The sequence below is a fragment of the Empidonax traillii genome, unplaced genomic scaffold (genome assembly GCF_003031625.1).
Source record: "Empidonax traillii isolate 1590-97213 ecotype Southwest subspecies unplaced genomic scaffold, ASM303162v1 scaffold1834:size56880, whole genome shotgun sequence".
Taxonomy (NCBI): Eukaryota; Metazoa; Chordata; class Aves; order Passeriformes; family Tyrannidae; genus Empidonax; species Empidonax traillii.
This window is the reverse complement of record NW_020957027.1, coordinates 10,482-25,387: the sequence shown is the minus strand read 5'-3', so window position 1 is coordinate 25,387 and position 14,906 is coordinate 10,482. Positions and strand designations below refer to the sequence as shown.

The following is a 14,906-nucleotide window of genomic DNA, read 5'->3' as shown; positions in this document are numbered from 1 at the left end:
GATTACACATCATTATGTGATCTTTCTAATTAGAGCAGCAAAATGATTTTAAGGAACTGCTTTGGCACCACCTCGTTAGCAAGAGATGAAATAGTTTTTCAGACGTTTGCACAAAGATGGAGAAAGAAAGGGAAAGACTGCCAAAGGAAGACTGAGCGATCTGTGGCCAGGGGATCTTCCATGCTCAGTAAAAGGTGTGAAGCAGCAGAAGGGAGGTCAGCATAAGCAAGGGAGAAGAGAGATGCGCTGGGTGGGGGATATGATAATAGATATACGACAATATATATAACATCACATAGGGGTGAGGATATCTCCAAAGACTGACCCACCCAGCAATCTTCTGACTCATTTTGAGGCATCAGATCGAAGCTCCCGCAGGACACCAGAGGCTTCTCTGAGAATGGAGACCGAACTTTGCAGAGTGATTTCTACCTAAAGCTGCTTCCACTTATTTGCTACCGAAACAATCAAACAAAACCCCACTCGTTCTAGGAAGCATGAAGACGAGTAAATCGATGAAGCGTCCACCCCTGCCCGAGGAGTCTCCGGAGAACTGATACCCCCGTGCTCTCACCCAGCGCTCGGCTCCGTGTGCGCTCCCGCCCGTGCCCCGCGCGGTCCGGCCGCTCCGCGGAGCCGGGGCTCGGAGAGGTGCTCGGTCGGTGCCGGTGCTCAGCGCAGTGCTGGGCGCGGGGCCGCCCCCGCAGTGCCGCCCCGCGGGCGGTGCCGGCGCCGGGGCCGCTCCTTTCCCCGTGCGGGCGGTGTCGGGGCGGTGTCGGGGCGGTGTCGGGGCGGGGCGGCCCGAGCACCTCCGCGCCCACCGCCGCAGGTGCCGTCGCCGGTGCCGCCGCCCGAGAGCCCCGGCGGGCCCGAGCGGCACCTCCACCTGTGGCGGCGGGATGGCGGAGCTGGCCCTGAGCGCGGAGGCGGTGCTGGGCTTCCTGCGGGAGCGCGGCGGGCGGGTGCGCAACGCCGAGCTGGTGAGCGCCTTCCGGCCGCTGCTGGAGCCCGCCGGGGCCGGGGCCGGGGCCGGGGCCGGGGATGCGGCGGGGCGCGCCGAGCGGCGGGAGCAGTTCAAGGCGGCGGTGAACGCCGTGGCCACGGTGAAAGACATCGACGGCGCCAAGTTCGTGGTGCTGCGGCGGGAGCTGCGAGCGGCCCCGCCTGCGGGGGGCGCGATGGCGCCGGGGGGCGATGCCGGCCCGCTCCCTGTGCCGGTCCCTGGCCCCGGCCCGGCCCCCGGCCCCGCCGGGACGCCCCCCGAGGAGCCGCCGGGGCCGCGGGCGGTGTCCGAGCTGCGGGGCCTGTTCCAGGGCGGCGGCGGCGGGGTGCCCCTGCCCGGCGGCGCGGGGGGGGCCCGGCGGGAGCCGCCCCCCAAGCCCTGCATGCTGCCCGTGCGCTGCGTGCCCGCCCCCGCCGCGCCCGGGCCGTCCGGGGAGCCGCCGGCAGCGCGGGCCGAGCCGCCCGCAGCGCTGTCCCCGCCGACCCCGGAGGACGAGGCCGGGTCCCGCTCCCCGGGGCTGCGGAAGGGGCCCAAGGCCCACCGGGGCAGCGAGGAGACCGTGGTGCCGCTGGAGCAGGCGGAGCACCAGTGGCTGCTGCTGGCGGCCGGCGGGCAGTGGACGCAGCAGCTCCACGGGCTCCTGCTGGGCGATGCCAGCCTGGCGGCTCGCAGGGACTTCGTGTCCGGCTTCACCGCCCTGCACTGGGCGGCCAAGAGCGGCAACTGCGACATGGTGACCAACATCATCCGGGCGGCGGAGAAGGGGGGGACCCGCGTGAACGTGGATGCCCGGGCGCACGGCGGGTACACGGCCCTGCACCTCGCCGCCATCCACGGCCGGGACAAGATCATCACCATGCTGGTCTACAGCTACCACGCCAACACCGAGCTGAGGGACTACAGCGGGAAGAAGGCACACCAGTACTTGAGGGAAGGGACCTCCCTCACGATCAGGCGCCTGCTGGGGGACCCCAGCCTTTCCCAAAACACGGAGCACTCCGTGCCCATCAAGAAGTCCACAAAGCTTGCGGCTTCAATCTTGAGCTCCACGAGCACCTTCCTGGGGGTCATATCCGATGACATGGCTTTCTACGATCTCACCAAGGGTTTAAGGAAGCCCTCGACTTTAAACAAGCTTCTGGCTGCCACTACGGGCCCGAGGAGGAAGCCAAAGACCAGAGGGGGCTTCCCTTCATATTCCTCCCTCTCCGAGGTGATGGAGGAGGAGGAAGAGGTCGTCATGAAACGCAGACCCGTTTCTGAGCTGTTCTTTGGCCACTAGCCCCTGCCTTACTGTGATCAGAATTGTTGAATAACGTGACTGGTGTCTCAGTTTCTCTCGCAGCAGCAGTTTGGATTTCTTCTCTCCCTGTCATTTCGGATGTTTGACTGAATCGTTGATCCAGTCTGGATCCAAAGTCCACAGGATGGAAACCCAGCTCCAGATGCCTGTGGGAAGGGAGCTGCCAGGAACTGCTGTCCATGCTGTCTGTACCATCGTGCGGATGCACTGGTGGAGACCACAGACTTTATACTTGATGCTTGAAAAACTAAAACAGCCCCTGTGTGTGTAGACAGGTGAAAATGCTTGAGGTACAGCCACCTTGATATGTGCTCCTTGGCCGGAGAGCAGAGGAAAGGTGAAGGATTGTGTATTTTACACTGTGAACAGCAAGCTCGTAGCTGGCTACTTTAACAGGGCTTGTTATCTAACAGGCTTAAATTATCAGAGGAAAGATACATAGTTTTCTATGATGTTTCTGATTATTTTGGTAGAAGAAGAGGGATATTTCTATTTACAAAAATTGTGTACTTTTTCAAAACGAAGTTTCTCACTATCAGAAATACTAACAATAATCTCAATTGTTGCCTTATGCATTCCTTTAGATGAGCAACTTAAGGAGAACCCAACCTTCAGCACTCAAGTCACCATGACTTGTCTACCTCAGTTTGGAAGGTTGGTTAGCGTTTTAAATTTTTTTTTCCTCTTCCTGAAAGACTTTTGACCAGGTGGTACTAACCACGTCTTGATGATACTGTGAACATTCAAACATGACTATAGCTTAGTCAACCTAATCTGAATAAAAAAACCTTGTTGATAGTGAAAAACTGAACTGGAAAACTGGGAATCGGAACCTGCAGAGTTTCTAAGTAGCCAACTGGAAACAAAGTTGGGCTTGTATGTCTGATTCTTTCTGTTTAAAACTTGGCCTTTGATTTTGACCTATTTACAATAAATGTTTATAAACATTGGCCTTATGTTATGTTAAGTGTTTCATGATGGAATGTCTGCATGACCTCTTACAGCGATGTTTATCTTAACAGCATGATTCATTGACCTAAAACTAGCTCGTCTTTTGTATGATTAACATAATTGTTCTATATAGAGAGCTACACGTAGCTCCAAAAAGCATGCTAACTGCAGGTTAAGTAGTATATTTGCAGTGAGATTATTATTTCTTTAATTACCATTTGGTTAAAGGTAACGCAGAGAGGCAGAGCTGTGAACAGAAACTGCCCAAATCCTAGGGCCAGTCTGCTAAAACAGCACATTTTCTCTAAAATGTGACCAGAAACCTGTATGACTGAGGTGGTGAAGGTGACAGCGGTGCTGTGCTGGCTCTGCTTTGCAGCCCCATCAGGTGTGTTGGTTTGCACACAGAAACACTTGTTTGCATGCTTTACCTTTCTGTCCAAGTCAGTGACTTCAGGAATGTGGGGTTTTTCTGCCTTGAATTAAGCCTGGTACTTGTAACTGGGTATAACTGGCTCGTGCCAAATGCTCAGCAAGGAATGGTGTAGGACTGCAGGTGGAGGCACTGCCCTCCTTGAGTGCCCTCCCTGCAGTCCCTGGACTTGGTGCTGTGGGTGGGGAGCGTGATCAGAGCTGGGCTCTGGGGCAGCTGTTCTAGGAAGAGGCTGGATTATTCTGCACCGGTCTGCTTCTGTATTGAACTCATTAAGTTGTTAAGCAAAGGTTAATGATCAAGCACCTCATGACTTCTATATCTGGAGTAGGGTTTAAAAAAAATAAAATCCAATTTGCTGCGTAGCTGTTGGTGTGACTGCTGACCGGCATGGTCCTTTGATTTGTGCTGCACTGTGTCAGCCCACAGAGCCCATGGAGAAAAGGGCTCTGTTTTCAAGTGTCTTTCTAAGTGTATGGACACGAACCACTTTGTTCTGTATTTCCTGGAACACAGAAGCATGTGTGTGCATTCCTGTTACCTCTGAGGCACTGGCAGGGCTAGTGTTTGTCTCTGTGGGAATTGCAAACACTCTCCAGTTTGCCTCGGGGAAGTTTGTTCACTAGTTATGGCTGTGGGCTTGATACCTGTTCAAACAACGTCACTGAACTTTCAGTGCTCCCTCTGAATAAAGCTTACTCGAGCTGGAGGCAGGGTGTAAGGATGGAGTGGTTTGTGTCTAAAAAAGCCCAGCTGACTAACCTGTAGAGCGTGGTTGTGACTTCATCTCCAGGAAACAGGGAGAAGGTTTCATTGCTCCTGTGTTCAGTCAAAGAAGTCACAGTTGATATAAGACTTCATTACAACACGTATCATCAAGGAAACTCTGCACTTTTCCTTCCTCAGAGGCACCGTGGGATGAGCTGGTGTGACAGGAGAATGCCCAGCAGCAGGAGCCCTCCCAGCACTGCCCAGGGAGCGCTCCAGGCTTGGCTCGAGGGTTGGGACACAAAGGTGGGGCACTCCAGGTCGGTGCTGTAGGTGGGGAGGGCTGGGCTCAGGCTCTGCCAACAAGTTTGTGCTGTGACTCAGCTCATTCCTCTTCCTTGTTGAGCAGGTGAAGGCAAAGATAGTCTGTAGGCAGGCTGGGATTAGTGTACCCAGAGCAGTACAACTTCAGGTGCAGACAGATACTGAGGTGTTGAGAATGCACTGCTGTAATCCTGAAAATACATACAGTGCCTTTGGTTTGAAGTGACACCAGCCTGTCAGCCTGGCTGGGTTTTGGTTTCCCGTGTTGCCATTTACACTGTGGAAGGGACTCTGCAGGATGGTCAGTGATCATGGGAGTGTTTTCCTACCTGAGACTGAGGCCAGGACTGTTTTATGAATCCCTCAGCTTGACTGAGTCTCCTTAATTTCACTGTCAAGCCCCAGTCTGGCTGAACGCAGTGGAATTTTCACCTGAGTGAATGAGAGCCATGGAGTTTAGCCAGGATGCCTTCACAGGCAAGAGCTGGGGGGCGACTGTGGCCCCCTCAGCACCCTGGCAGGGGCTGTGCCACAGTGTGCCAGGGGCTGGGCATGCAGCCTTTGGAACTCCTGGCCCAGCCCAGAGCTGGGAGCTGCCCTCCACATCATCAAAGCTGATAGCAGGAAAGGTAAAAACAAAATACCCTGAGCACCCTGGGCTCTGTTTCTGCCCTGAGGAGAGGGTTTAGTGGTGGGGAGGGGTGGCAGCTTCTGGAGGCTGGCAATGGAAGGCACAGATAAGGCACAGGAGCCCAGACTGTATTTTGCCTTGGTTACTACCCTGCCTACTTGCCATGTCTCAGTTTTCCTGCTATAAAATGGAGATAATCACCTTGGTCACTTGCTTAAGGCACAGTCTGTGCTGATACTCCAACTGAAATCAAGATAATGTTTTTAGAGCTGGAGGCAGCATGAGCAGTGTCATTCAGTGGAGCGCCTACACAAATAAAACCAGCTTGGATTTTAGTTCAGCAGCACTGGAGATCAGCAGAGATAATGTTTGTCTGACCCTGGCTCAGTCTGCTGGGGGTAACTTGGTTTATCTGTTCCTCAGACATTTTGTCCTGACGAGTATCAGCTCACAAACCTTCTCTGAGGAGCTCTGCAAACAAACCTCAAGCTGTGACTCTGCACAGAAGGGCAGACTTTGTCCTCCCAGCTGTGTTTGAGCAGGGTGAGGCAGCACGGGTGGCATCAGGCTCACAGAGGTTTCTGGCCATCTCCATTCCCTTGTGAGTGCTGCAGGAAGCACCTGGACTAGGAAAGCCCTGGGAAATGCTTCTGCACTGCAGAGGAGTCTGAATGAGATTTCAGCTTCATCACAAACCCAAGGTCCAGTGGAAGAGTTGCTGAGTAACTCCAATAGACAACAGGAGCTGCAGGCACCAGCTGGAGGGAGAGGAGGCCTTCCCAGAGTCCACTAATTCTCCATCGCTCGTCCCTTGCTCCCACTCTTCATGTTTCACCATGACCTACATTCCTTGGATGCACTTGTCTCCTGATTTGCATATTAATCTGAGTAAAATGGCAACATGGCACTTTGTGCTCTCTCCAGTCATTTGTACTGTTGTGGGACCCCCAAATTAAGGGTTGTTAACAGGGACTTGGCCGGAGTGCAGCTTGGGCATGAACAGCGTGGGGTTTGTTTGCTGCAGGGACAGAGCAGGACAGCACAGATCAAAAACTGCCTCCTAATGAGGAACATTTCTATTCCAGTTCCAAGGTTTGTTTCACTAATTTATAAGACAAAGCAAGTCATTAAGCACATCGAGCCCTTATCCTGTTTGTAACCCCAAACCAGGCAAAACAGATCCATGCTGTCAATATTAGCACAGCTTTAGTGTGCCTTCTTCCCTTTCTGGGAGGTAGAAAATAGAGATGTGCACAGCAAAAATGATGCTGCCAGCGTTCAGCTTTCCCTTCCTTGGTAAGAATTCTGCTCTGTGTTTGCCCAGTTAGAGTGTTATTCCTTTTCTTCATCTGAGAGCACAAGTTTCCAGCCAAACCCAAACCCCCATTTCCCAAGAGAAAAACCATCCATCCCCATCACTTTGAGACCCTCCAGACAAGGTAAGAGACCCCAGCTGAGAAGCACAAGTAGTGTGGACTTACTGCTAACACAAACCAAACAACCTTCATTTCATTTCCCCTGAGTGGAACCCGAGTCCCCCACCTTTGACACGAGGTCACGGTTCTGGGGGGCCAGGCCCTGCCCAGGTGCCTGCAGGTGCCCTGGTTGTCCTCACCCAGTGCCTCCTGCACGAGGCAGATGGTCACTGCAGGCAGGGTCAGCCCCGGGCTGGAGCAGCTCGTGCCTCTCCAGGCACCCCTGGGACACTGCAGGACACTCACCCTGTGCTCAGGAGGGAGCCGCTGCACCCAGAGGAGGGTCCTGCAGGCACCAGCCACGGCACTGGGAGCTGGCACAGGGCAGGGCTCTCTGGAGGAATTGTTTCCCAAGTGGTTCCCATTTGAGGTAGTTTGGGATGTTCTTGCTCTTCCACCACGTGCTGAGCCCATTAGAAAGACCTCTGGCTCTTCATGCACATTTTTAGAAGCGTCTCTTATTCTCTGAATCAAGACTATCTGTGCAGCCCATATTCTCTCTCTGTGGATTTATCTCTGAGATGACTCAGCTTCAAGGCTGATGGGGTATTTTAGAGTCTCTCTGATAACTTTTAATGCCTCTCTTCCTTTAGCAGTGAAATTCATGTGCTGCTTCTTGAGAGCCTTTTGTGAACCCCAGAGGTTGCATGATTCCTACAGGCTGATTATTCTTTAATGTCTACGTGGGCTCCCTTCAGGCACAGATTAGTTTTGCAGTTCTGCTCCGAGTTTATTTTTAAAAATTACTCAGCTGGTTGCCATGAATTCCCAAAGCAGAGAGAACATCTTTTTACTTATTAAATGCAGCTCTCACAAGCACCAAATAGATCTTTTGCAGAGTACATTTGCATTAACTCCTGCAGCCCTTCATTCCTTAATTAGTTCTACACTCAAAAGTTCCCCAGCATAACACACCAGTGAAGAAAATGAGGCTGAGGCTTAAAACAAAATAATTAAGATCCTTCAATTTAGTGCCCAAGAGGCTGAAACAGCAGCTCCTGATCCAGCAGTGACTCTCACACATTGCAGTGGGTGTTAAATGAAATTCTAAAACGTCTAAACCCTTTTCAATTGCTGCCCAGACAGATGGGCAGGACGCGCTGCTGCTGCTTCCACTGACCACTCCACACCTGTGCCAGCGGCTCCTGCTCTGCCTCAGGCGATACAGGGCATCTTCTTATCCCAAATCAGGGCCACCTCCTCCTGCTCAGCACAACAGGAGCTGCTGCCGTTCTTCCCCCACACTGCCCGTGCGTGGGTGGCCACAGGAGTTGCAGAGATTCTCCTGGAATCCCAGCAGCCTCTCCACGGAGGATCCGGGCTCCTGCATTGCCTGTGTCACCTCCTCCTCCTCCTCCTCCTCAGCCTCCTGCTCTTCCCTGGCTGCAGCTGTCATCCCTCACCTCAGCTCAGCACAGGGCCCTTCTCTGTGGCGCTGGGTCCCAGCACCTCTCACCTGGCATTTCAAGTGTCAGCCCTCAGGCTGCAGCAGGACTGGCAGGGCTGGGCACAGCGGGCATTTCCTGCCTGCTCTCCCAGGGGTCAGTCCCAGGCACTCCTGCATTCCTCACCTTCCCCATCTCACACACACCTGACTCTGCTCACACTGAAGTGGCTCAGCAGCCTCAGCACGGGGGCATTGCCAAGGCCCAGAGGCCCCTGGAAGCCAAGAGCTCCCCAGGGCTGTGGGCAGAGGGAACTGGGTGTCATTGCTGCACCAGTCACAAATGGGAGCCTGGTGAGGAGTGTGAACAGTAATAATGTACAAGCACTGCACAGGGTTTCATTTCCAAAATCCTTACATTTGCAAGATTTGCTTCCCCAGGAAGACCACCAGTTACTGCTACTTACAGTTCAGCTCTTAAATTTGTCTTCTGATGATAAAGGGTCAGAAAAACCTCTCTGAGCAGTGTGAGATCACAGTGTTGTAAACACAAAGATGCTCTGCATTTCTGGCCATCTTGACTTCTAAACCACACGGCCTGAAGTTGGGAAAAAGCTGCCACATAAACAATGGTTATTGGTGTGGGGATATAAGTAGTGCTCTAATACCAAACGTTCAGCAAAAGGCAGAGGATTCAAAAGCAGGCACTACTACCCTGTGTAAAACTGGCTGAGCCACAGGACATTCAGCACCTCCATCACTGGGACAGAGTCCTGCCAGCCCCACAAACAAGCTCAGTTTGTAAGTTCTACATAGAGAAGGGATTTTAAGTGAATAATATAAACTGATGTGAAGACAAGAAGATCAGCCAGGGGATGTGGACACCACCTGCCTGCCATGGTCCTGTCTCCCAGCAGCTAGAGGTAAGTTCACTGGCCTGCCTAGAGGGGTCTGTGGCCAGCACATGCCTCCATGCTGCTGGAGGGAGATGCAGCCCATCGTTAGGAACAGGCTGTCTCTGCATCCTGCAGGTAATGACTACAATACTGAGCAACCAAGGAGTGTTTCACCAATCCCAGAGGTGTCCAGGGCTGCTCCTCACCATTCACCTGGGAGCAGGTAAATCACTATTTGCACATCAGACTGTGATTTTAAAAGCCCACATCTGAGTATGTTGGTGTGCCAGGAATGCTGCACATGGCTGCAGCCCAGAGTGAACATCACCATCACCCTTGTAATAAATCAATAACAAACCATCAGTATCAAAGTTGAGACCCACCTGACAATCCAGATCTGCCACTGCTTCAGAGAGAGGGTCTCTGCTTGCCAACAAAGAGGTTCTGGTGCCATCACTGTGTCCATTTCCCACTTTGCCTGGGACTCACAGTTCTAACAGTAACAGGAGTTAAGAGATGTGAACTGTTTGAAGACAGAGCACAAGTTCTTTCTAAGGTTGCTCTTTGCAGCATACCCGTGAATGCTGATGTGGAAGGGGCAGCAGTCACCCTCCCATGACACTAACCCCTGAAAAGATAAGAAGCTAAACAGGGTAGGTCTATTCTTCCCCTTAAAGGCAAGCTCTGTTACCCAATAGTTATTTCCAATCAGGTGGTTTTCCCTCAACTAAGAATAACAGGAGTAAACTGCACCTTTGAGTCAGGCTTCTCAAACCATGCAAACAGCTCATTTAACATCGCTTATGTGTTTTAAAATTCTCCACTGACTCTGTTAGCATCACTTCTGTTATTTTAAAGGCATTTTCAAAAGGCAGCTTTCAGATTTGCATATTAAAAGCCTATCTTTAGGGCCTTCTGAGAACCACTGAGCAGATCTACTCACAGGATCTGCAGTGTCTGGCCATTTTCCCCCAGGTATTAAGGCAATAACCACATGGCAGCTTGGTCTCTGTGCTCCTGGAGTTCTTGTGCCCAGTGAAATGCAATTCCAAAGGAGAAGATGCCTCAGGAACAGCTTCTGTCAGGGGTGATGATACTTACTGTAGTCAGGACACACACCACTAGTAAAACATTTCTTGGTAAAGCCCAACATCCTGGGACAATGAACATCTATTCTGGCTGTGGAAGAAAGCTGAGTTCAATTAGTGGCTGCCTTATTCATGGTCTAGGTATGTAGCTGAGATGGAATATTGTTCTCTCTGAATCCTTACAAACAAGCAGAACACACTCAGATTTTAAATACAGCAACATCACTGCTTTGACTCAACACACATTTGTTTAAAAGATGTTTGCCAAGGGATTTATATAAAGTCTCACTGAAACAGAGTAACCTCCTCCAGGGCTCCCACCCGCCCCACGCTGCAGCAGAGCTCTTCCCCCTCATTCAGGCTTCTTGTGCATGCTGACAATCGAAAACTACCCAAAAACAACCTCCTGAACGTGCTACTTGAAAACCAAGCCCTTCAAAAGCACAGCAAGGACTTTGCAAATGACTATGCAGGAATAAGCTCAGAGTTTATGATTCCCAAAACTGTTCATTTAAGCTGGCTCCATCACAGATTGGCTCTTGGATGCTGGTGAGGACCACTCTTTTTCTGACCTCCTCTGAACAGCCTACCAGGATTGCACAGAGCCAGGAAAGACTCAGGGATGGCAACTGCCAAGAAAGGCAGTAATTCTTTTCTTCCATCACAGTGTGGTTTTACTGTGTCACACATCTAAACAGCAGAGATGAGTGCAGGAGTTTCCCTGCAATGGTCCAGAACATTTCCTATGGCTCTGTGCAATCCCCCACTCACATCTGAGCACCCACAGGGCTTTTCATTTCAAACATTCAGCCCACCCACAAGAGGCAAATTTCTGTACAGTTCTTTTATTGAGATTGTGTCCATCTAGGAACAGATGGACAGGCAGCAAGGGCAAATACACTCCGAGTTAACAGGAGCAACACATCCTGTCAGTCACGTCCCAAAGGCAGTTTGCTGCACACTGTGAGACGCTGCCAGCTGGCCTGTCCAGGTGGAACACACGTCCAGGGTGTGCCTGGAGCACCCCCAGAGCATCTGAGCACCTGCCAATGCTGTGGCACCAGCAGGGCTGGAGGAGCTCACCAAAGTGAGCCCTGTGCTGTGGGCTCCTGTGGATTTCCAGGGACAGGTCCCAACCACCAGAGTCTGGGGTGGGTGTCAGAGGGGCACACTTTGCTCAAGAGTTTCTAACTGTTCTTTGAAAAACTTAATCTGCTCCTCGAGGTCCTTCTGTTCAATCAGCAAGGAGGTCTTGACCTGAACAAAGTGTCGATAGTCCTGGAGCTGCTGCTCTGTCAGGTATTTGGCCAGGATCCCAGAGACCACCTGTTCCCTGCGATCCAGGTTGTCCTTCAGGTCCTTGGCGTCCTCCCGCTGCCGAGACAGGAGCTCGTGCCGCTCGCTCAGCGAGTGCTGCAGAGAGAACAGAGCAGCACCTGTGAGAGCTCAGCATTCCTGGCAGGCTCCACTTCTTCATTTGGAAGCCACAGTGGATTTAATTTAATTACTTCCTCTTGTGGGCTTTGTGTTCCACTTGAGTTTTTTCTTGATTGAATTACTCATTCTTGTGGCTTGTAAGGTAAAGTCACGGTAAACCCCAGCAAGGCTCACTTCTTCCATGCTGCCCTCAGGAAAAACATCAATATACTTAACATTCTGGGCATTTTAAGGCGTCCTGGAGCCGTCTTCATTCAATTAGAAGCTCTTTAAGGCACGTCTTTGTATTTGGGGTCAGAGTGCCAATGACATATTAAAAAGATAGAGTGGTTTCTATTAAAAGGTATGTGCAATAAAATAACTGTGATGTAGAGAGTAACTGTTCATCAAAGGCTTCTTAACAAACCCACAAGAGTCAGGCCCTGCTTGTTCTACAGGATTTTTATACCTTTCACATTTAGCCAAGTCTCTTTCAGCTGTAGTGATTTTCACATTTGCACTGCTAGAAAGTGTCCCATTTCAGGACAGTGTCCATAAATCCAGCACAGATCAATCACACCCTAAAAATGGAGTCAAAGATTGAGGCTGTTGCCTTTGCTGACATCAGGGCAAATGCAGGGAGTGGGAGATGGTTGTGAAAATGATGGGACATAACCAAGTCTTTATCAGGCATGTTATTCAAACATCTGAGTAAGTGATTTAAAAGTATTTCCTAGGAAGAGAATAAATAGAGAAACACTAGGGAAACAACACCCTCCCTGCCAACCACAAAGCCAAAGTCTGGATGAAATACTGCTCAAAATTATTCACATTAACACAACTGACATTTTGGAGGTGGTAAATCCTACTCTCCATGTCACTGCATGGAAGGACCTTTTTAGTGCTGTTCTGCTGGTGAACCGTGATGAACCTCCAGAGCTGCAGGTCAGCAGCAGCACAGCTCCAGAAAATCACGGTTTTTGTAACTCTGTGCTTTCCCAATTTCCAAATGAGGGATAACAGCAGGTATTGTGTTGATAAAAACACGCCTAAAAGCAACAAGGACAGCAGAGAAGCATCACTCCTGCGATAAATTTGGCTCGTGTTCTCTAGCAAAAAGGAGACTTTTCAGACTTGAAAGGATCTCCTGGTGACATGAGACAATTCCTCATTTTCCAGCAAAGATGAGTTAAACTACAGGGCATTTTATCTCAAGTTATGACCACATCTTCTTCCCGCTCTCCAGAACAAGCCCTTCAAGTGAAGTATGTTTTCTTGAAGCCCAGGTTTGGAGCTACTCCCCAGGGAGCAGCCTGAGGGTCCAGAGGCCACCCCTGTGGCTCGGACCATCGCAGGGTTGTGCTGTTGCCCCCTCCCCTCTCAGCAGAGCTCACCGTGCACTCCTGTGCTCACCCAACCCAACCCAAATGCTGCTTGCTCGCCACTCACCTTCTCCTCCGCGTCTGTGCTGCCGTCCATCCTGCTCATGGCGTTCTGGACCCGGGCCAGGCGGCTGGACAGGCACAGGAGGAGGTTCACCACCTTCTCCAGGTCCCCGATGAACATCAGGTAGCGCTGGAACTCGTTGGGCTTGCACAGGTCCCGCACCGTGGCCTCCAGTGCCCGGCCGCGCTCGGCGCATTCCCTGGATTCCTGCAGGACCAGCTCCCGCTCCTCCCACAGGCTCTGCAGCCTGGCCCGCAGGCTGCCCATGAGCTCCAGCTGCCAAGGGGAAGAAAACAATCCCAGAAAGCTGTTATTGCCAAAGAGAATCCACGTCGGTTCTGGAGAATGGATTTGCTTCGCGTCGTCTTTGCCGAATTTTTGATTTCTAAAAGAATTTTAAGCTCCAGGAAAGAAAAAGGGAAAAAAAATGTGTAGTATTTCTAAGCCATACTTAATTCTCAGACTCTGAAAAGCAAATCACCTTAATGGGCAATATAATCCCTAGCTCAGAGAGCTTCAATCTGTCAGAAGGGAACTGCAGTAAAGATTATGCCATTACACAGAGCTGTGCTCTAAGACATCCAGGGCATGAAGCCACAGCTCTGGACCACACTTGGGAAGAAATGACTGGAATTTCACTGATCACATGCACCAATCCCATGGGTGATTCAAGCAGGTCACAGTGCCTGGGCAAGCAGAGCAAGGAGAGGAGTCTGTTTGACAGGGAAATGTTGATATGGAGAAAGGCCTGGAGATCGCAGTGGGAGGAGACCATCACCAGTTCTTTGGAAGCTGGGCAGGAGCAACAGTCAGACAGGGGGCAATGAAGGACATCACCACATGCACAGCAGGAGGAGCTCCAGGAAGGCAGATTGGCATTACCTGAGGTGGAGCATGGCTGGTTTCTACAGGGGAGAAAGCCCACCTAACTCTGCAAAGCTGCTCAATTGCCCTTCCAAGCTCTGTACTTCTGTCACAGCTCAGCTTTGTCCAACCTACCCTATTCCCTGCATGCATGGAATTAACTGGACACTGGAATGTGCAGAAACTGCTGCCAGTTCTTAGAGTAAAAAATATATTCTTATTTAGGCTGCGAGCTGTAATTAACTTTGCAGATTTTGAGACTAGATCTGAGTGTTAGATGGAGAGTCAGTCACTGCACAGGAGCTGGCCATGCAAGGAAATCTTTATCAGCCCTGTATGCTTGTTCCAGGCACATCCATCCCCAGTGACCTAATGGAGACAAGTCTGTGGGATGAGAGATCTGAATCAAACCAGGCAGGATTTAAATACCACCACTTATGATCAATAAGCAAATTTGCCAGGACTTCACTTGCTGGCAAAAATTGATCCAAAGCTACCCTTGGAACATTACTGGCATAAAAATATCCATAATAATAATTACATTAATAATAATAACTTTGTCCTGATGGTTCCTCTGCTGTCATCTACATACTTTCTTAGATGTGATGTCATCTGGGTCGTTTGTGCTGTCCCTGCTCCTGGTCAGGACTTGGTGTCCCTCAGAGGTAGATTCTTTGCTCCTCGGTTTGGCTTCATGTTCAGATTCAGGACATTCTTCTGGGCCATTTCCATGACTTTTCCTGCCATTGGAACAGAAAATAAAGACATGTAGCAAACAAAGTTTTCTTCTCAAACGCTGTGTCCATGGTTTTATCCATCTTGACTTCAGAATCACTCTCCTCTCTTCGCACAGTAGGAATTTTTCTAATTTTTTAAAAGATATAGAGCAAAAGATTTGCAGCCTAGGTCTGTCACAGGCCCTTCAACAAGGCATCACTGAAACACTTGCCTTCCATCCTGCATCCATAGCCTCAGACACTTCTT

At 50.9% G+C, this 14,906-nt stretch overlaps 2 protein-coding genes across 3 annotated transcripts in view; one reads left to right on the top strand and one right to left on the bottom strand.

The window, feature by feature from the left end:
* The first annotated feature begins 842 nt into the window (after nt 1-842).
* Nucleotides 843-4,055, top strand: SOWAHA (sosondowah ankyrin repeat domain family member A). The gene has a single exon (XM_027908773.1). It carries the CDS (start codon nt 900-902, stop codon nt 2,283-2,285), a length of 1,386 nt encoding a protein of 461 aa, XP_027764574.1. The 5' UTR covers nt 843-899; the 3' UTR covers nt 2,286-4,055.
* Nucleotides 4,056-8,624: 4,569 nt separating this feature from the next.
* The window catches only part of LOC114071093 (protein Shroom1-like), a 15,332-nt gene continuing 9,050 nt past the window's right edge, over nt 8,625-14,906 (bottom strand). Inside the window, exons 5-9 of one of the 2 annotated variants that reach the window (XR_003574000.1) lie at nt 14,515-14,662; nt 13,062-13,334; nt 9,492-11,609; nt 8,927-9,020; nt 8,625-8,827 (exon numbers count right to left, since the gene is read on the bottom strand). Coding sequence is in view for 1 of the 2 variants with exons in the window: in XM_027908774.1 (XP_027764575.1) it covers nt 11,355-11,609; nt 13,062-13,334; nt 14,515-14,662 (676 nt within the window). In the remaining variant the exon portion in view is untranslated. Of the gene's footprint in view, nt 8,828-8,926; nt 9,021-9,343; nt 11,610-13,061; nt 13,335-14,514; nt 14,663-14,906 lie in introns of those variants that run through there. The other variant, XM_027908774.1, reaches the window with a different exon arrangement.